A 21,506-nucleotide genomic window follows, 5' to 3' on the forward strand; every position below is an offset into this window, starting at 1 on the left:
ACTTAAACAAATTTACAAGAAAAAAACAACCCCATCAAAAAGTGGTCAAAGGATGTGAACAGACACTTCTCAAAAGAAGACATTTATGCAGCCAAAAGACACATGAAAAAATGCTCATCATCACGGCCATCAGAGAAATGCAAATCAAAACCACAATGAGATATCATCTCACACCAGTTAGAATGGTGATCATTAAAAAGTCAGGAAACGACAGATGCTGGAGAGGATGTGGAGAAATAGGAACACTTTTACACTGTTGGCGGGAGTGTAAATTAGCTCAACCATCGTGGAAGAAAATGTGGCGATTCCTCAGGGATCTAGAACTAGAAATACCATTTGACCCAACAATCCCATTACTAGGTATATACCCAAAGGATTATAACTCATGCTATTATAAAGACACATGCACACGTATGTTTATTGCAGCACTATTCACAATAGCAAAGACTTGGAACCAACCCAAATGTCCATCAATGATAGACTGGATTAAGAAAATGTGGCATATATACACCATGGAATACTACGCAGCCATAAAAAAGGATGAGTTCATGTCCTTTGCAGGGACATGGATGAAGCTGGAAACCATCATTCTCAGCAAACTATCACAAGGGCAGAAAACCAAACACTACATGTTCTCACTCATAGGTGGGAGTTGAACAATGAGAACACATGGACACAGGGTGGGGAACATCACACACCGGGGCCTGTCAAGGGGTGGGGGGCTGGGGGAGGGATAGTATTAGGATAAATATCTAACGTAAATGACGAGTTAATGGGTGCAGCAAACCAACATGGCACATGTATACCTATGTAACAAACCTGCACGTTGTACACATGTACCCTAGAACTTAAAGTATAATAAAAAATAAAAGTAAAAGTAAATAGAGATATTACTCTCTCTACTGCCTCCCTGCTATTTAAATTCATTTAAGTAAACTACATCTACTACTAAGTCCCAGGAAATATTTATTTGAATATGCATAGCAATAATTTTATGCATGCCAATTTTCCTCCTAAATACACAGACCCAGGAAATACTTCATCTGGTACAAAAGTATGTTATTTTTTCTTTCCATGAATAATCTAATGTCTGCTTAGTACCAGACTTGATGGTTAAAATGGATGTGATAATTGATAAAACTGTTAGCCCTTTTCATAAAGGGAGTGCATCTGGATTGACAAGAAAGAAGAACAGGAAAACTATTTTCAAGCTCCAATGAGAATTTCATACTTACGGAAAATTAAAATTCCTAATATTGGTTTAAAAGCCATTAGTATTCCAGCCCTAAGACAAAGCTTCTTGGAATCACCAACACCCATTAACATTGAGCTTGCCAACATGTCATTAGGGCTCACCTTCCAAGTGAATCCTAATCAACAGCATGTCCTGACACTGCAGTGACCCAAACCCCCGGTTACTCCCCACATTACAGTGGGACAGGTAAATTTGTGTGTCCCTTTTGACATGCAAATTTGCTGTGTGTGTGTGTGTGTGTGTGTGTGTGTGTGAAAAGACCTGAAACAGTTCATTCTCTTGTCCCATTAATTCCACTCTATGACTCCATCCTAAGAACATAATTCTAAATATATAAGGAACTTCACACACAGATAATTCATTACATAATTTTCCAAATACTAAAAAAAGAAATTACTTATTCTAAAATCAGGATTAGTAAACTATATTACACTCATTTATAGACTATAATATAGGTATTAAATTATTTATGAAAAATCTGTAATCTAATGTAAAAATACTTGTGCTCTAATACTGAATTTAAATCTATATAAAATTTTATAGTAATACAATATTATTAAGTTTAAGGGATCAGATATACATGGAGAAAAAAACTGAAAATAAAATGAAAATATTATCAGCAGTTTTTTTTTTTTTTTTTTGAGACAGAGTCTTGCTTTGTTCCCCAGGCTGGAGTGCAGTTGTGCCATCTCTGCTCACTGCAAGCTCCGCCTCCTGGGTTCACTCCATTCTCCTGCCTCAGCCTCCCAAGTAGCTGAGACTACAGGCACCCGCCACCATGCCTGGCTAATTTTTCATATTTTTAGTTGAGACGGGGTTTCACCGTGTTGGCCAGGATGGTCTCGATCTCCTGACCTCGTGATCCACCTGCCTCGGCCTCCCAAAGTGCTGGGATTACAGGTGTGAGCCACCGCGCCTGGCCAGCGGTTATTCTTAGAATGGTGGGACTGGGGGTATTTTCTTCATGTTTCTTTCTTTTCTATTTATACATTTTCCTCAATGATTGTTTATTACCTTTGTAGTAGAAAATCATATACTTCCCCAACACTCAGGTTTCATTTCCAATAATTTTCAATGCTTTGATGTTTTCAAATTTAAATTTAGTTTTGTAATTTATGAATGCGTGTATATATAAAGGCTTACAAACTGTGTTTGGTTTTACCTCAACTCTATGGTTCTCAATGAGGGTTAGGGGAGTGATCTCACCTACCCTGCACCCACTGGACATTTGGCAGTGCCTTGAAACACTTTTGCTTGTCACAACTCCCAGAAAGGTGCTATTGGCATTTAATTGGTAGAGACTAGGGATGCTGTCAATCATCCTATAGTGCAGAAGACAGCACACAACTCAAAGAATTATCCAACCCCAAGTGTTCATAGTGCCAAGGTTGAGAATCCCCACCCAAAACAAAACGTTTAAAAATTATTAATATATTAATTCAAGCCTGTTGTGCAAATTCTGAGTAGCCTATTGTATTACCAGAGCCTCTGAATAAACTTGCCTGTCCATGATCTACCTAACAGTTCACTCACTCCCACAGGGCATTGAGGATGGAAAGATAAGTGCTCTACATATGCGGTGCTTGAAATTTAGCGAGAGAGAAAGACATAGACATCAAGTGTTTAATGCAGTTTGAAGTGCTATGAAACGGGCACTTGATCTAACTAGGTGGTTCAAAGGAGGCTTTCTGGAAAAAATACCTCCTAAGCTGAGCTTAAAGGATAAGAAGGAGTTAATCAGAATCATGTGAACACCTGAGAGATGTGTTCTAGAAGGAGGAGCATTCATACTTCAAAGAAAGGCATGAAGATGAAACAGTTGAGTGTGTTTGGAAAATGATGGGGAGTTTGCCAGCACTAGAGCATAAGATAGGCACAGAAGAAAGGGAGAAGGAGCCATAGGAGTTTCAGAGCCAGAGCCTCTTTTTTTCTGCCTGAGAAAGTCAAAGTATACTTCTCAGTATGGGGATGAGATTGAGATAAGACAAGTATGTTGATTTAAAAAGCATGTTGATTTAAAGTACAATCTATTAAAGATGCAATTGAAAAACCCACTAATACAGCCATACCTCAAAGATCATGTGGGTTCTGTTCCAGACCACTACAATAAGACAAATATCACAATCAAGCAAACCATACTTTTTTTTGGTTTTCCTGTGAATATAAATGTTTACACAATACTGTAGTCTATTAAGTGTGCAATAGCATTATGTCTAAAAAACAACGTGCAAACTGTAATTTAAAAATACTTTACTGTTAAAAACTGCTAACAATCATTTTTTTCTTCAGCAATCTTGCAAAAAGATTAGCAAGTATAATATTTTTGCTGGTAGAACTGGCCTTAATGTTGTTGGCTGCTGCTGATCAAGGTGATAGTTGCTGAAGATTGGAGGAATTGTGGCAATTTCTTAAAATAAGACAGTGAAATTTGCCTCATTGATTGAACTCTTCCTTTCACAAGAGATTTCTCTTTAGCATATGATGCTGTTGACAGCATTTTATCCGTGGTAGAACTTCTTTCAAAATTAGACTCAATCCTCTCAAATCCTGCTGCTGCTTTCTCAAATAAGTTTATGCAGTATTCCAAATTCTTAGCTATCAATTGAATGATGTTCATAGCCTCTTCACCAGGAGTCAATTCCATCTCAAGAAACTGCTTCCTTTGCCCATCTAGAAGACACTACTCCTCATTTGTTCTAGTTTGATCATGAGATTCCAGTAATTCAGTTAAATATTCAGGCTCCACTTCTAATTCTAGTTCTCTTGCGATTTCCACCACATTTACAGTTATTTCTTCTACTGAATTATTGAACCCCTCAAAATCATTCATGAGAGTTGAAGTCAACTTCTTCCAAACTCCTGTTAGTGTTATTTTAACCTCCAGTAATGAATTGTGGAAGTTCTTAATGGCATACAGAATGGTGAATCCTTTCCAGAAAGTTTTCAATTTATTTTGTCTAGATCTATCACAGGAATCACTCTTTATGGCAGCTATAGCCTTACAAAATGTATTTCTTAAATAATAAGATGTGAAAGTCAAAATTACTCCTTGATGCAGGGGTTGCAGAATGGATGTTGTGTTCAGAGGCATAAAAACAACATTAATCTCCTATACATCTCCATTAGAGCTCCTGGACAACCAGGTGCATTGTCACTGAGCGCTAATATTTTGAAAGGAATCTCTTTGTGAGGAGTAGGTCTTAAGGGTGGGTTTAAAACTTTCAGCAAACCATGCTATAAACAGATGTGTTGTCATTTCAGGCTTTGTTGTTCCACTTACAGAGCACAGGCAGAGTAGATTTAGTATCGTTTTTTTAAAAAGTAGTGCGGACCCAAAGAGTGAGCAACAGCAAGATTTATTGTGAAGAGCAAAGGAATAAAGCTTCCACAGCATGGAAGGTGACCCGAGCAAGTTGCCTGATTTAGCATAATTTTTAAGTCAGACAAAAAGTTGACTTCAACTCTCATGAATGATTTTGAGGGGTTTAATAATTCAGTAGAGAAAGTAACTGCAAATGTGATGGAAATAGCAAGATAACTAGAATTAGAAGTGGAGCCTGAGTATTTAACTGAACTACTACAATCTCATGATCAAACTAGAACAAATGAGGAGTAACTTCTTCTAGAAGGGCAAAGAAAGTGGTTTCTTGAGATGGAATCGAATCCTGGTGAAGTATAGGTTGGAATGGTAAATGAGTACTGGCTTCAACTTAAAATCATCAGCTGCATTAGCTGCTAACAAGAGAGTCAGCATGTCCTTTGAAGCTTTAAAGCCAGACACTGACTTCTCCTCTCTAGCTATGAAACTTTTAGACAGCATCTTCTCCCAATAGAAGGTTGTTTCATCTACACTGAAAATCTGTTGTTTAGTGTACTCACTTTAGCTAGACCTTCTAGGTAACTTGCTGTAGCTACTCCAATAGCACTTGCTGCTTCACTTTGCACTCATGTTATGGAGATGACTTCTTTCCTTAAACCTCATGAGCCAACCTCTGCTAGCTTCAGACTTTTCTTCTGTAGCTTCCTTACCTCTCTCAGCCTTCACAGAGATGAAGAGAGTTAGGGCCTTGTTCTGGGTTAAGTTTTGAATTAAGGGAAGGTTGTGGCTGGTTTGATATTCTATTCAGATCCCTAAAACTTTCTCCATATCAGCAATAAGGCTGTTTTGCTTTCTTATTCTTCACGTGTTCAGTGAAGTAGCACTTTTCCTTTGAGAACTATTTCTTTGTGTTCACAATTTGGCTAACTGGCCCAAGAGGCTTAGCGTTTGGCCAGTCTTGACTTTCAACATGCGTTCCTCACAAAGCTTAATACTTTCTAGCTTTTGATTTAAAGTGAGAGATATGACTCTTCCCTTTACTTGAACACTTAAAGGCCATTGTAGGATTATTAACTGGCCTAATTTCATTATTGTTGTGTTTCAGGGAATAGGCCGGCCCTGTGGAGAGGGTGAGAGACTGGGGAATGGCCAGTCAGGGGAGCAGTCAGAATACACACAATATTTATAGATTAAGTTTGGAATGGTGCTCCTAATCTGAACTCGATTATTCCTGAGGTATATGGTATAAAAATTTCTCGAGTAATACCAAAGATCACTAAAACATATATAATAATAATGAAAATGTTTGAAATACTGTAAAAATTTCCAAAATGTGATACAAAGACACAAACTGAGCACATGCTGTTGGAAAAATGGCACCAAAAGGCCTGCTCAGCAGGGTTGCCACAAGCCTTCGCTTTGTAAAAAGCCCATTATCTGCAAAGCACAACAATGTGAAGTGCAAGAACACAAGGTATCTCTGTGTTATGCCTGTATCATTGAGCCTGGGTAACACATTCCTTATAGCTCTGGACACCGTGAAAATACAGGGAAAATTCAAACTGTACTAAGGTAGAGCGTTCTCTCTTGTTCAGCTGGAGAGAAAATGAATGAACACAAATTAAGTAATTTGAGGGACAGTGCATCAGGATTTATTATTAAGTGTGTTTGCTGTACCACGTACATCAGGAGTAACTGAATTCAGATTAGAAAGAAAGGGTGGTATTAAAGAGAGGGCGGGTTTCACTTAAAGCTGAAATGGGAAAGAAGGGTGGCATTTGTATAGGAGAAGGAGTTCTAGGAATAATATAAGCCAGGAGTTTGAAACTGAGATCAACATCAGGTGTTCTTGGAAATGCTAAGGTAGGTTTTATCAATTGCCAGTGGTTCTCAAGGCTGCTTGATGCTGAGTGCTAAAAGTGTTGCTCAGATGCAGCTCAAAGATCACCTCTTTGAGTCCTTTCTGATGCTCTCCACTTTCTAAATAGGATTGGTCAGTCTTTCTTTTATGTCCCTCTAAAATCTACATAGACGTGAGGCGTAGGCAATTTACTAAACTAATTTTTTGGTATGTTCATTTATATATAAACCCGATGTAGCCAAAATTACGTCTTTATGTTCTCAATGACTAGTACAGTTCTTGGTACACAGATCACACTCGAAAACCTTTCTTTCCTGGTTGATTGAATACATGATTATGCTAATAATAGGTATGATGACTATGCAAAGCAAAGACAGCAATGATGTTAACACTACAAATAATACCCAATATTTATTGAGCTCTGTGTGATAGGCACTGTGCTGAGGAGAATTTTAACAAGTATCATTTCATTTAAATTTCAAAATAATGCCATGAGGTAGCTACGACTAGTACTCCATTTTACAAATGAGAGAACTGAGGTTCAGGTGGTTATATCTTCACCAAGATCACAGCCAGTAAAAGGAAAAGCTGGAAATGAACTCTAGGTCTGTCTCACTTCAAAGACCACGATCTTATCCACTACTTATAGATCTTTTATTTTTAAGAGAGTGTATACTTAAGGTGATTTTATTTTATTTTTTAACATTTGTTCATTGAATGTATGTGTCCTAGACTCGAAAGGCTCAATGTAGTGCAACAGTCTGAATAGCAATGTAATTTTAAAAATTAAAATGGGTCTTTAACAAATCTATGAAATAAGAGTTTGCAAACTCAATAAAAAGAGTATATTATCAACTTCTCCAAGAGACAATAATACCGAAAATGAAAACCAATAGGACAGGGCACTCAGGCATTGACTCACTGTATGACAATACCAGGCAGATGGCTTAATTTGTATAACAACTATCTCAGTTGGTCCAGCACTGTGAAGTTAGGGGAAAGGAAGTCATTTTATTGAAAAAACGCATGTGTTAATTCAAATCACTTGACAGTTTGGCAGACAATTCCACCAACCCCCTAAAAAGAGACTAGACCCCCATCCCCTCAATAGTACAGAAGGGATAGAAAAATCTAGCTAAATTTCCAAAAAACAATAAGTCATCAACCTGAGACCCCCTTCTCAATGGTTCCCTTTATTGCCAACTCTAGAACAAGGGCTGGCAAAATACAGTGGTAGGCCAAATCTAGTCTATTCTCAATTTTGGTATCACCTGCCAGCTAAACATTGTTTCGCATGTAAAATAATGGTTAAAAAGGCAGACATTAAATAAATGTATTGTGACATATGAAAATTGTATGGGATTCAAAGAGCATCTACAATGTTTTATTAGAACATGGCCACACCTATCTGTTTGCATATTATCTACGGCTGCTTTTGTGCTACAACAGAGTTGAGGAGTTGTGACAGACTGCATGGCCCACAAAACCTAAAATGTTTACTACTGAAAAAGCTGGCTGGCCACTGCTTGAGAATCAAGCTCAGCAGGTGTCAGACAACTTGGCACAGAACACACTGCAGATACCATGGGTTTGGCCTTTCCAACTTATTACCTAACTCAATGGTTCTCAAAGTTTGGCCCCTGGACCAGCAGCATGATCCTCAAGTAAGAACCCATTAGAAATGTGAATTCTCAGACCCCAACCCCAGATTTACTGAATTGGAAACTCCATGGGTTGGGCCTAACAATCTGTGTCTAACAGGTCAGCTAGGTGATTCTGAAGCATTCTTCAGAGAACAGCTAGTCAAACTCAAGAAACTGGAACATGGCAACTGTTGTTTCAACACGATTACAAGAAAGGCACTTATTGGCTCCTATTTGTGGATGAAGAATAGAGCTAGATATTCCACTTATATTTTAGTATTCCTACAATAATCTTCAAAGATTGGGATTATTAACCCCATTATATGGAAAAGGAAATTGAAGCTTGGGAAGATTAAGTAACTTGTTCACAGTTAGTGAATTAGGACTTCAACTCAAATCTCTCTGCTTTATAGCCTATACTCTTCCCTCTCGCCTTATTCTGCCTTCTCCCTTATTATGTGAGAGAAGGAGAAAAGCACCTGTGGGCCCCTGGCAGGAGCTGAGCTGGTTTATTGGTTAGGTCTTGGTGTTTTCTTGATGATTATAAACCATTTCATAGAATATGAACATCAGAAAACACCACTGTGGAGCCATGGTTGATCAATATAACAACAAGAGCACTCTATAATCATGTTTGAACAGAAGCAAAAAGATGAACTTTTTCTCTTTTTTTTGAGATGGAGTTTTGCTCTTGTTGCCCAGGCTGGAGTGCAGTGGCGTGATCTTGGCTCACTGTATCCTCCACCTCCTGGGTTCAAGCGATTCTCCCACCTCAGCCTCCGGAGTAGCTGGGATTACAGGCATGCACCACCACGCCTGGCTAATTTTGTATTTTTAGTAGAGATGAAGTTTCTCCATGTTGGTCAGGCTGGTCTCAAACTCCTGACCTCAGGTGATCCACCCACCTCGGTCTCCCAAGGTGCTGGGATTATAGGTGTGAGCCACTGCGCCTGGCCAAACATGAACTTTAAACCACAAAATAATCAAATACCTCCTATCCCAGCTAATACGAGTAACAGCTGCTTCTTTTCCTATTACAGCTTTTGTCTCTGTCTAGTCTTCACTACTTGCAGACACAAGTTACCCAATCACAGCATGACTCTGGCTTCTTGACAGCTTCCTGTCCAGGTCAATGTCTTGCTCACTTAAACCTTCTCCAAAGGCACCAAAATGAGCTCAAACCCTGTAATAAGTCCTAACACTCTCTGAGACATCCACAGGTGCTTTTCTGCAGCATGTATTCTCTCTCTCTGCAACGAATAATAAATGAAAAGTATTCAACCACAAGTGTGTTTCCTGATGATATTTGGCTGGAGGCCATTCCCCTTCCACTCCCCTCACTGCCCACTTAAAATTATAGCTCTCCTCTTCCAGCCTGGGTGAGGCACAAGTTACCAAAGTAAGTAAAAATAATTAGAACTGGAAAATAATAGTCCCCAGACTAATCAGTATCAAGCACATTGCCAGGTCCAAGCAGAGACTTGGTATTTTAAATAATTAATGAAATTTTCAGTGCCAATCTGATTACAAAAATGATTTCAGGAAACTGCCTGTCTTTTAAAAATATAGTTCAAATTTCTGCTTTTAGTTTCTAGTCTCTACCTGTCAAAGTTTTGGATCTCTCAACTCTTGAGATGTAAAATGTCACTTATCTTTTTGCAGCCTTCCCCAAAATCTTCTAGATGGCTCTTCTCTTTGAGTTTTCTAAAGGCCTTACTCCCTCTCACAATACTTTTTCATCTTGGATTAGTTATTCATGAGCTGTTTGGCCTCTAACCAATTCGGAAATTTCTTGAAGGCAGTAAAACGCCTGACTATCCTCCCTTCCCTTCCACACAGTAATACATATTTGTTATATTTTGGCAACAAATCTAAACGTTTTTCCAGTTACAGAATTGAAAGTGTTGCTTTTCCATCAAACCAGAGCTCATACAAGCGGGGATTCTGCAACTCATTGTTGGTTATCTTAATTGAAATTATCTCCCTGGCTCAGGAGTTCTAACAAACAGATGTGTTTGGTGTGCAGGTATCTTCACTTTGCCAGGGGATTTTGATGTGAAATATTACTAACAGAAAAAAATATATATAACAAAAATCTTAATCAATGAATCAACAGTTTTTAGGCTACTATGGAAACCTGAAAGTGATACTGGAAGTTATTATGTGGGATAAATAGATACGAACTGGCACTATTCCTGTATGAAAGCAAATGGCATTCAGGTCATAATTTTCTTCAGTAACTTCTATTTACCAAGCACTGTGCTAAACAGCAAGGATAACTGTACAATTAAGGAGAAGGAGTAAAACAGTCAACTCCTCTCCTACATTTTATCGTTGTTCCAGGAATTTCACGTGGTGTATCATGGCCCTGTGCTTGTACATGCTGTTACCTCACCCAGCGTTTTACATACAGTACTTGGATAAGCACCATTCTTACATATCAATCTTATGCATTTCTCTTCATCCATAAAAACCAGGATTAGAGGTCACCTCCACCATGGAGTAATCTCTGATTGCTTTCATCTCCTCTACTTGGACTTAATTACCTTACATTCTTCTTGGATTTTCTTGTACTGGTCTATTTACCATGATGTATAATATTTTTTATTTGTTAGTATTCTTTTTCTTCTTATGCAACTGAGAATATCTTGAAGGCAGCAACTATCTTTAATTGATCTCTATATTCTGGAGCCTAGCCTAGTGCCTGACATCCTGTAGACAATCAATAAATATTTATTAAACGCAAGCCATGTGAAAACAAGTGCCAAAGTACTGGTAATTATTAAAGTTAGATAATGAATATATGACAATTCATTACACTTTTTTTCTATACCTTGTTTTATGTGTAAAATTTTTCAAAATAAAAAGTTTACAATAATCGAAGACCTTGTAAGATAGCGGATTAATCTATCCAAAGTTTTAAGTTCCTTCCACTATACCTATAGCTATGACCTCTGCGTACTCCACATTTCTTTCTTTTCTCATAAAAAAGATATTTAATAAAGCCAAACAAAGTTGCTCTGAAATAAAGTATAAGTATATTGTTTCCAAAGAGCTTCATGTCATGGATATCATTAAATAAGAACTTCTGGAAAAACTGGAAACGGACAGTTCTCCCCAAGTATTTTATTGAGGAGGGAATTCTGTGGATTTTTGTCCTTCTAATCTGCCATCTGAATTGCTACAAAAGCATAACTAGTATCTCTGCTTCCTCTTTCTTTCTTTCTTTCTTTCTTTTTTTTTTTTGAGACGGAGTCTCGCTCTGTCGCCCAGGCTGGAGTGCAGCGGCGAGATCTCGGCTCACTGCAAGCTCCGCCTCCCGGGTTCACGCCACTCTCCTGCCTCAGCCTCCCGAGGAGCTGGGACTACCGGCGCCTGCCACCTCGCCCAGCTATTTTTTTGTATTTTTAGTAGAGACGGGGTTTCACCGTGTTATTCAGGATGGTCTCCATCTCCTGACCTCGTGATCCACCCGTCTCGGCCTCCCAAAGTGCTGGGATTACAGGTGTGAGCCACCGCGCCTGGCTCTGCTTCCACTTTCTTATCTGTGAACTCATCTTCACCTACTCCCAGGTTGACCTACCTAAAACATGGATCTGTCCCACTTGCTCCCCCAAAGTTGAAGTCTTTAAGTCAATGGCTCTTCAATGGTTAGGGAATAAGCGTGCACTTCTAGTGTTGAACCCCAAGTAACTTGTCCAGCCACATATTTTAATGTTCTTAGACCCATGTGCTACGAGCCATATCCAATTCACGGTCCTAATCCATGCAAGCCACCCACTGTCTGTGCTTAGATTCACAGCTCAATTTCCTTGCTCAGCCTGGAATCTTCTTCCTGGATTTTCCAATTTGGGAAACCTTCTCCCACTCCAAGGTCCTGTACGACTAGTTTTTCTTCTCCATTAAACCTTCTCTGGAGTCCTTTCCAGAATGAACCTTTCTACCTGTGCTTCTACTGGCCATGGCCTGGGCCTATGCCCAGCATTATTTTCTGCTGTCTTGTTTAGTAAGTAGTCTCCTTTACCAGAATGTAAGCTTGTTGAGGGCACTTTAATGTTCATCTTGCACTTTCCCACCCTCTCAGTCAATACCCAACAGGGTACCCTGCACACGTTAGAATTCAATATGACAAGATTACAAACTAAAGTATGAAATGATGAGCTTAATCTCATGAGTGTTCTTTCTCCTTCCGCTTACTAATAAGTGGATATGTGCAAAATTTCAAATCCCTATAGTAAAATCACATTGGTTGTTTTGATCTTCTTTACAAATTGCTTTTGAGTCCTAAGTCATGAATTTCAATTAAAACTTTTTTTAAAACAAGACTATCAAAATTGGAAACTAAAACAACTGTTTCTCTTAACCCTTTTCTATCTGTCTAATTCTAGTCAACATTAGAGGTGAAAATATTAAGGCAATACTGCTTTATCTCAACATTAATATGGGCCCTCTCATTCAAATAGACTTAGAAGTACTTTCTAATATATTATACAGAAAATCACACTGGAGAAAATATTCCATGATGGTACCATTGAGGTATCACTGCTTCCTGAGGACAACATGTAAGCTCAATGCTGCCTAAAAGAAGCTCAAATTTCTACTCTGGGCCTTTTCACCTTCACTTCTCCACCATAAAAAAAAAAAAAAAAAAAAAAAAAGAGGCTAATTCTCTGGACTATTGTGGGTCATATTTTCTAGGTGGTGCAATCTTAGTGAAGAGTTTAGCAATTTGCATTGGGATAACCCTGTCAGCCTTCATTATTTTCAGCTAGAAAGAATGAAGGCTCTGATAATCTAATTTTTTATGGTGGTTTGCACTTTAGCTGCCTTTTTTTCTCAAACCTTTACTTGGCTACTGATCAAAAAGTCCAGATTCTGTTTCTGCTTAGACAATGTCATAGTCTAAATAAACAGGCAGCAGGCCTAGGATAGAGGTGTCACCTTCTCATTGGACTTCATCCTCAGACTCTGCTTGAACTGGACATTCATCATGATTGAATGTAAGTCACATTTGGTCAAAATTCAGTGCAGATCTTAGAGGTCTGACAGGGGCTGAGGAGACCACTTGGCTTGCTTTTGTCCTAATCTTGCCTCTAATCTATGACAAACATCAGTGGTCTGGCTTAGCTCATTTATATCCCATGCTTGGGTCCCATTCCTGGGTTGAGGCCAGAGCCTTGTAGAAATTACATGCCCATTATATGATTTTCTTTTAAATGCATTTGCCAAAAATATTTCACATGGTATTAGCCAATTCAGGAAAAGACTCAAGAATTCCAGAAAATTCCCATGTGCATTTTCATTTATTCCCTTTCTCAATATTAAGGAAGATGTATAAAAGTATGTTGTAGTAGGAAAAGCACTGTGTAGGATTCAGTAGTCTTTGGTTTTGATCCTGCTTCTGCTCCCAGTTACATTTGCCTTATGACAAGTCAGTTAACTTTACTGGATTGTAGTTGTCTCCTATGCAAAATAAGAGTTGGCCCAAACTAGTATTTCCTAACATGTATTTCAGAGGAAAAAGGGATTGACTCAACAAGTATATGTGGGTCTTCCCTCATGTATGGTGATAACCTGCATCCTTGTATTTTAGCATGATCATGGATTTTATATTGAATTAAAAGTTTCTCCAGCTTACTGAACATTTCACATAATATCTATAAATATTTATGTACATCTCTATGTGTATGTTTGTGTGTGTAGATATAGAAATATAGATTCAGATATGGATAGGAATATGATTTAGTTATCTCTCCCAAGGAAGACTTTTCAGACCAACTCAAAATTTCTATGATTCTAGTTGGGGGAGTCAGGTTTACAATTCTAATTTTCATTTTGTTGAAACTCAGATGTGAAGTTTGAATCTGCAAACCTTCAGCTTTAAGTGATATGAAACAGACCTTGAAGAATAAAAGCTGAATCGTTGCCAGGGGCCTTACACTTGGGACTTTTGATTTTAAATTTCTACGTTATTAACTTTGACAATATAAGAACTGTGTGCTATCCTCATAATACTGTGAAAGTTGACTTCCTCAATACATTTGTGGAGGTTGTCCTTTAGAACCTAACTCTGAAACCAAGTCAGCTCCAGCACAATGCACTAAAGTTGGGGGCTATGGCTCAACTAAGTCCAGAGAACCAAAACGTGGTGACAAAACAGAAGCAAATTATTCCAATCATAGAAATTGAAATTGCTAGTACTGTATTAAGACACCAGAATTTAGTGCATTGAGGCAGAAATCTCAAGAGAATGCAAAATTGTGTAACATTGGAGAAACCTGCCTATGCATTTATTTCCTTCAGGGGTTAAATAAAACTACTGTGAAATATAAGAAAAGGAAAAAGAACTAAATTCTGAGGTTTTAATCCCATTGCAGTATTATTTGTATTGTGTCTAAGCAGAACTTATTGAGAATACTTTAAAGAAGATACAAAGATTACAATAGAATGTATGTTCTTATATTGTCTAAACAGTTAGAACCTAATGAACTTACTTTGTAGAATAAAAGGACTTTCTGAAGATAAGATACATTGGCCATCATTAACATATTAACAGAAACAACCTGTATAGCGGATCTTGTTTGGGATGATGTCATCATAGCTATCAGGTCTTAGCTCCTATAGTTAGAAAGATTACAGAAAGCATAGGCAAGTTTAAATATTTCCATCTCCCCACATTAAACACAATGTGAGAGGTAAATATTCATAACTTGGCAATAAAAGATCATATCCATATCTGGAAGAAATATTAGCAAGTATCTCACAGACGCCATTCTGTCACTTAGGTAGAAAGAAGAAATTGCATGTAGAATTGGTATCAAATGATTTAGGTTTAAATGATTCAAGGGCTATTATTTTAGTAAAAGCATTATTTCATAAACAATATGTGTGTGTGTTTGATACATACATATACATTCAAATAGTTAAAGCAAAGTTAATTAACTTTTTAAAACTCTCCAATCTTTGAATAACAAAATTCATTTTGGATAGCAAGAGTAAAATTTATGTTAGATGGATCTAATTTTTATTGATAGCAACAGTCCTGTCTCGTGTGTATGAGTTCCTACTCAGGACACACATGAGCAATGAGACTCACTGGGGAATGCAAATGAAACACTTGCAAATCAAATGTTCAAAGCACATTTTTGCTGAGCACCCATTAACTCAATTTCATATCAAAAGCTTACCCATTTTATATCATAATAAACCACCCGGGTTCACCCCCACACCTCCTAATGAGGGACACACAGATATTCTCTTCACAAATCAAGATACTCTTTCATAGGATGAAATCACTAATGACATTAAGGTGTGGTAACCAACATGAACTTGACAACCAAATACCAACCCGTATTATCACCCCATAGGAGAGAGTCCTAACTTCCCACCTTAGAAAAATATTTAACCCACAAAATACTAAACCCAAGTAGATTTCAAATAGAAAGATAATGGTACAATATCCCTTCCCTTCTAATATCAAATATCTAGATAAACCAAAATGAACTGTCCAGCCACTAGGATGCTCTATGCCAAACATGCATATTTTAAAACTTTTACTTTGAGTATTAAGGCTTCTTAACTTCTGCAGCATCTGTATCTACTTCTAAACCAGACCTGCCCAACAGCACAGACTGGAGCGACCACTTTACCTTCCGAAAAATCAATCAGTCCCAGCAAATGAAGCAGCTTCAGAGATGCACATATAATCACAACAATACCCACTGTTTGCAGTCCTTCGGACTCCCACTCCAGAGTCAACATCCTCTGAGCTGGCAGAGCATCCCAGCCTCCAGACCCCTTTGGAGTGGAGGGAGTTAATTACAGAATCGTAGCAACGTCAGGCTTGGAACAAAGACTTGCAAGGGGAAAAAGTGAGCAGCTCCTGGCAGATGCACCCTGCAAAGCCGGCGGCCCCCCGGGGTGAGGACAGACCTGGGCTAAAGTCCAGCTTCTCATGCTGATCCTGGCATTTGGCTGGCGGGGCTCCCCCCTGCTACCACAGCGCAGGGACCTCTCCACTCTATGCTGCAGCCAGCGGGCGAGTACTTCGACTTCAGAGCTGCGAGGGAAACGTCTGTCGGAGAACTGGAGACTTTGCAGTGTCCGTGGCGAGAAGGGACACTCCTAGGAAACTTGCCCAGGAGAACACCGCGCGCTTCCCTCGCTGAGGACGCGAGGCTGGGCAGATCTGTCTGCGCGCTAGTTTTCTGCCTGAGAAGCTTGCGAATGGCCCCTTTTTGCCAAAGCTGCTGCTCTCTCCTCCCAGAGCCGCCTCTGGCAGACAGCTCAGCCCCCTCTCTGAATGCTAGGAAACAATCAGTTCTGGTGGCTGGTGCCTACAGGCCCTTCCTGAAAGTCCCCGTGGAAGTCTAGAAGCAGCTTTTCCAGGGAGAAAAGTGCAGGAGCAAAGCTCCGTGATTCAATGACTTTGTCAAACCAGAACACCTGAGCCTCCCCCGCCACGCCACTCCTTGTTCTGGTCTCCGCTGTCACGTCGGGCGCATTATCAGGGAGATTGATTTAGTCCTTATATTATATTTACAAAGGTGGACGGAGGGCGTGGCGGAGCAGTACCCGGTAACAACTAAGATGTTCATAACTGCCCCCTGGAAGGTGTGCACCACCATCGTCCTTTAAAGTCTGGCCTTAGCCTTTCTCAAAGTTCCACAAACTTCCCTGATGATAAAAACAACCTGGGGTTGTTTGTTAAAACCACGCTCATTAGAGGAGCCTGGAGTGTGTGTTATTAAGTAAGAAGCCCAGGTGACTCTTATCAACTGGGAAGTGAGGACAGCACCATCGCAAAATGCCATCAGGTGTGCTAGTCCAAACCACTCCAAACAGACCCTGTGCTGTGCCAGGACCACACTGGCTGAATCACTTTGTTGGTTATCTCCAGTCTACTGAAGCCCAACCTAAACATGGAGATGAAGAGAATCAACAGGGACCCTGTATATGAACTGGAAATTTAAGGGTTTGTGAGTAATATCTCAGACCCCCAGGGTCATTTGCAAGTTCTGCTTCTTTCTTGCTATGTGATCTTGTGCAAGACACTTAACCACTCTAATAACAGGTCCTATTCTATGCAGTCAAGATCATAATACTTCATTTAAAGTTCTCCATTTAAAGGGAATTATGGGAATTAAATGTGATCACAATAATAGTTAACATGTACTAAGCATTTACTATGTGCTCATCAATATTGTAGTGACTTTTCAACAACTTACTTATCCCTACATCTCTATGTGATAGATAAGTTAATCTACCACATAAGTGGCAGATTATAAGTTAATTCTAATCATTTTAACTTTGTAGGTAAGGAAAACAAAGCATGAAGAGGTTAACTGACTTGCCAAGCAGTAGGCATAGTGACTGGAAGGCAACAGGCTTTCATTCATTCAGTTATTCATTAGCATTTATTAAGCTGCTACTATGAGCTATAAATGGTACATGAATGATCAAATGATGAATACTCAGCTCTGTCTTTTGGGGGCTTATAGTTTAATGAGGAGGCAGGCATGAAGTAAAATGTGACCAATAAATACACCAACACTTGAACAGATGTCTGCGCGGTACAGTGGGAAAACAAGGAGGGAAAGTCAACTCTAATTGGGAAAGGGTTTAGTGGTATCAGGAATGAGACTTTATAGAGGCGGTAACTGTCCATAATGGTAACCTGAATCATTACTAGAAGTATTATAGTATACCATGCTCAAGTTTTGAGGTTGATAGACCTGGGTACAATCCTAGCCTTACCCTTGCTTGCTCCATGACCTCGAAGAATACACTCCGTCTCTGAATCTCAGTTTAAAATGGGAATGCTACTGCCCCCTTCTCATGGTTGATGTAAGAATTAACTAAGTCTGCGGGGAGTTGAGCCCAGTCCCTGGGGTCCCCTGCTCACATATGGTAGTTGTGGGGTTATGACGGAAGTTCCAACTCTTTAGAGGCTCTGCAAGTTCTCCTTGGATGAAACGACTTTGCTTTTCCCTGGTCCTGCCACCCCTGCTCCAAGGTCTAGTTTCAGCGTTTTTCCCATGAAGACCTGCTGATCATCTCAACCCACAGTGTGGTTTCTTTCCCTTGAGTCCTAGAAATAAGTTGGTCCTGCCAAAGGTGCTTTTCATTTTGAATAACATATTTATAAGAGATATCCTTGTATCCATCTGCCCAGTCACCCATCCATCCAAACATTTTCTTCTCCATTATATCAGCAAGCCTGTGGAGGGGAAGCAGGTTTTAGTAATTAGTAGGAAAAAAAATATTTTAGGTAACCATTTTCTGAAATTTCCACCAACGTTTAGCTACAGAAAGTCAAAAGTTAAAAAAAAAATTACAGAAATTAATTAGGTCGAGTTAAATGTAAACATGTCTTTTAATCCTACATCATACCATATTGTAGTTGAAAACAACTAAAGTGCTGAGAGGGGATCACATGGTTAGAAAACCCAGAATTCAATCATTGCTTTGCCTGGCTTCCAAATTCACGCTTTTCCCTTTATTTCTATCAGCAAATATTTGCCAATTGATCTCTTAGTTTAGAGAGTTGGTAAAGTATTTTAAAATTGCCACATCTCATTTTCCAGGAATGAAATTCCTATCCTTTTTGAAATTCACATAAAGTCCCATGAATATGATTTTGTTGGTTTCAGATAGAATTTCCCTTCAGGACAATAGCATTCTCTACTTAGAATGTGCCAGCTGATTGGAGGTCCAGCCCTTTCCTATCTGCATTAGTTACATTTACCACATGTTTTCTGAGCTCTGTCTGTCAGCTGTGGCTACCGGATTGAATCTGCTGGCTCCCAAGTATGCGGGGGCTCTTTCACATGCACCCCCAGCTGTAAGATTTTGTAAGGCAACAGCACCATAAGAGGAGTTTCCTGCTTCATCTAAAAAGTCTAGGGAAGCAGGGGACATCTGGGGAATGATGTTTATCTAGCGCCACTCTTGGAAAGAAGAGTTGCCTGCATAGCGCTTTGGGAGGCTTCGGTGGGAGGATAACTTGAACTCAGGAGTTTGAGACCAGTCTGGGGAACACAGTGAGACTCTACCTCTATTTTTAATGTTTAAAAATTTAAAAAAGTAACTCCAGATCATGGCTCAACCATTTTACTGCAGTAATTTGCTCGCCCCAACCCAGTTTGTTATATTAAAACATCCTGGCTTTCTCCCTCATTCACTGACTCACCCCTTTCTTTACATCGTAATGAGTCGTCCAGCAGAGGTCTGTCTTTCATACCAAAGGAAGGGAATACCAAAGGTACACTAAAGGCTTTTACCCATTGATTCTAAGCCAGGCACCATACTATGTAGTTTACATGTATAAATTAGTTTTAGCTCACCCCAAATCAATAGGTTAGGTGTTATTATCACTATTTCAAAGAAGAATAAAAACTAAGGCACATTGGGATTAATTTACTTTCACAAAATTACATTCAACAAGGGACATAACCAGGATTTATACCTGATTTACTCCAAAAATAGTAGCTACCAACATTTATGGAGAACTTTTAAGTGTCAGGCACTACTCTAAAATATTTATAGATATTGGCCAGGCGCGGTGGCTCACGCCTGTAATCCCAGCATTTTGGGAGGCCGAGGCGGCCTGATCACGAGGTCAGGAGATTGAGACCATCCTGGCTAACACGGTGAAACCCCGTCTCTACTAAAAATCCAAAAAAAATTAGCCGGGCGTGGTGGTGGGCGCCTGTAGTCCCAGCTATTCGGGAGGCTGAGGCAGGAGTACCTCGTGAACCCGGGAGGCGGAGCTTGCAGTGAGCCAAGATCGCACCACTGCACTCCAGCCTGGGCAACACGGTGAGACTCCATCTCAAAAAAAAAAAAAAATTATTGATATTAACTAATTTAATCCTTTTATAGTTCCCTGAAATAATTTGGTTTCAAGGAGAAAATTCAGGCTTTCAAATGTTAATCCACTTGCCTGAAGCCTCATAGATGGCACTTGGTAGAACTGGGATTTGAATGTGGGTATACTCGGTACCAGGTTCTGCCTTCTTTATCATTCACCACCTCACTCTCAGGCCCCTCTGCACCATGTTGAATGGTTCTTTAACTGGGGCCCTTTAACTGGTTGAGAGACTTCGAAAGGAAAGTATTGACAGAAACTCTTAGGAAAGTAAAAACTCACTCCAAGGAGGCATGTCCAAATCAATTGACCAGTCTGTTAAAGAGAGAGGGTCAGTAGACTTTACATTTCCTTGCCCCAATCCATTGTGATCCTTTAAATAATCTCAAATGGGATGATTTATCTAAAACCTGAAATTGATCATTTTTCCTTGTTTTTTATAGCTTCAGTTTGAAATTTCACCACGTGATAGTCTCGGTTAAGAAATATTCTTCATACTGTTTGTTGACATTATAATAAATGCAAAAATAAGTGTAGCAAGATTGAGAAAAACGTTAAAATTCGATATATTTACAATCTACCTGTTCTCTCTTCAAATACATAGAATCACAATGTATATAGAAACTAGTTAAGTCAAATTTAAATGTAAGATTATTAGCCTATGAAGGGAATCAGAAAATGTTACTCCAAAATATGTCCTTTGGCATAAGGGTTATTTTCGATTGAACGCTACTGAAATAAGAGACTCAGGAAAAACTCTCTACCTTCCCCCTCTCTGCCTCAAGGCAGGGGATAGATGTGTAAATTTCTCTTTGTAAAGTATTCCCTTCTGCTCTCCTGTATGAGAAGGATGAAACAACTATAATCACTGGGCAGAAAGTCGGCCCCAGTGGGATTTGTGTAAGAAACCTTACAAATAAGCCTTATATTCCATTAGTTTCCCCTGTATATTTTTCTTTCCACAATTTACCACCCTAGAAGCCCAAATACTTTTTTCTTTGTCTTGTCACTTCACAAGTTATCACCCTTTGTTAGGATGATTATATAAGTCCCCAATTCTAAGCACCCCTTTGAGTTACTCTTCATTGAGTTCTCACATGTATATGTGCACTGCACGTGTAAATAAACTCTATTAATCTATTTTTCCCATCAATCTGTCCTTTGTCAGTTTAATTGACAGGGTCCAACTACTAAATCTAAGAAGGAACAGAGAAAGTTTTTTTCACCCCTGCATCCATATTCATACAATCTTTAGAAATCATTTAGAGATAATATATATTTTTTAAATTTACAAATGCATAAAAAGGAGGTATAGAGAGCAGAGTTGGCTTGTTTAAGGTCAGGGACTTGGAAGTGGACACAGGTGGCTTCGAATCCTCTAGCTTTTCATAATCCTTGATTTGCTTAGTATAGGAAAAATCAAGATGATACACTGAAAAGTTAAAAAGAAGCAAAGTTCTAGAAGGAAAATTTCTTCTCTCAGTCAATAGGAGCTAAGAGAAGCAAGACATCAGGATGGTTGGCATCATCCGGAAGGTTGCATTGAAGAGAGAAACCTA

General features: G+C 39.1%; 1 protein-coding gene across 6 annotated transcripts in view; it reads right to left on the reverse strand.

Annotated features, from left to right (window-relative positions):
- KCNIP4 (potassium voltage-gated channel interacting protein 4) overlaps window positions 1–21,506 on the reverse strand; it is a 1,220,775-nt gene that overhangs the window by 238,924 nt on the left and 960,345 nt on the right. The window contains exon 1 of one of the 6 annotated variants that reach the window (XM_054683745.2): window positions 16,011–16,027. The exons of 4 other annotated variants lie outside the window; for them this stretch is intronic. Coding sequence is in view for 1 of the 2 variants with exons in the window: in XM_003310258.7 (XP_003310306.1) it covers window positions 15,728–15,839 (112 nt within the window). In the remaining variant the exon portion in view is untranslated. Of the gene's footprint in view, window positions 1–15,727; window positions 15,985–16,010; window positions 16,028–21,506 lie in introns of those variants that run through there. One more of the 6 variants, XM_003310258.7, reaches the window with a different exon arrangement.

Source organism: Pan troglodytes, chromosome 3 (assembly GCF_028858775.2).
Source record: "Pan troglodytes isolate AG18354 chromosome 3, NHGRI_mPanTro3-v2.0_pri, whole genome shotgun sequence".
Taxonomy (NCBI): Eukaryota; Metazoa; Chordata; class Mammalia; order Primates; family Hominidae; genus Pan; species Pan troglodytes.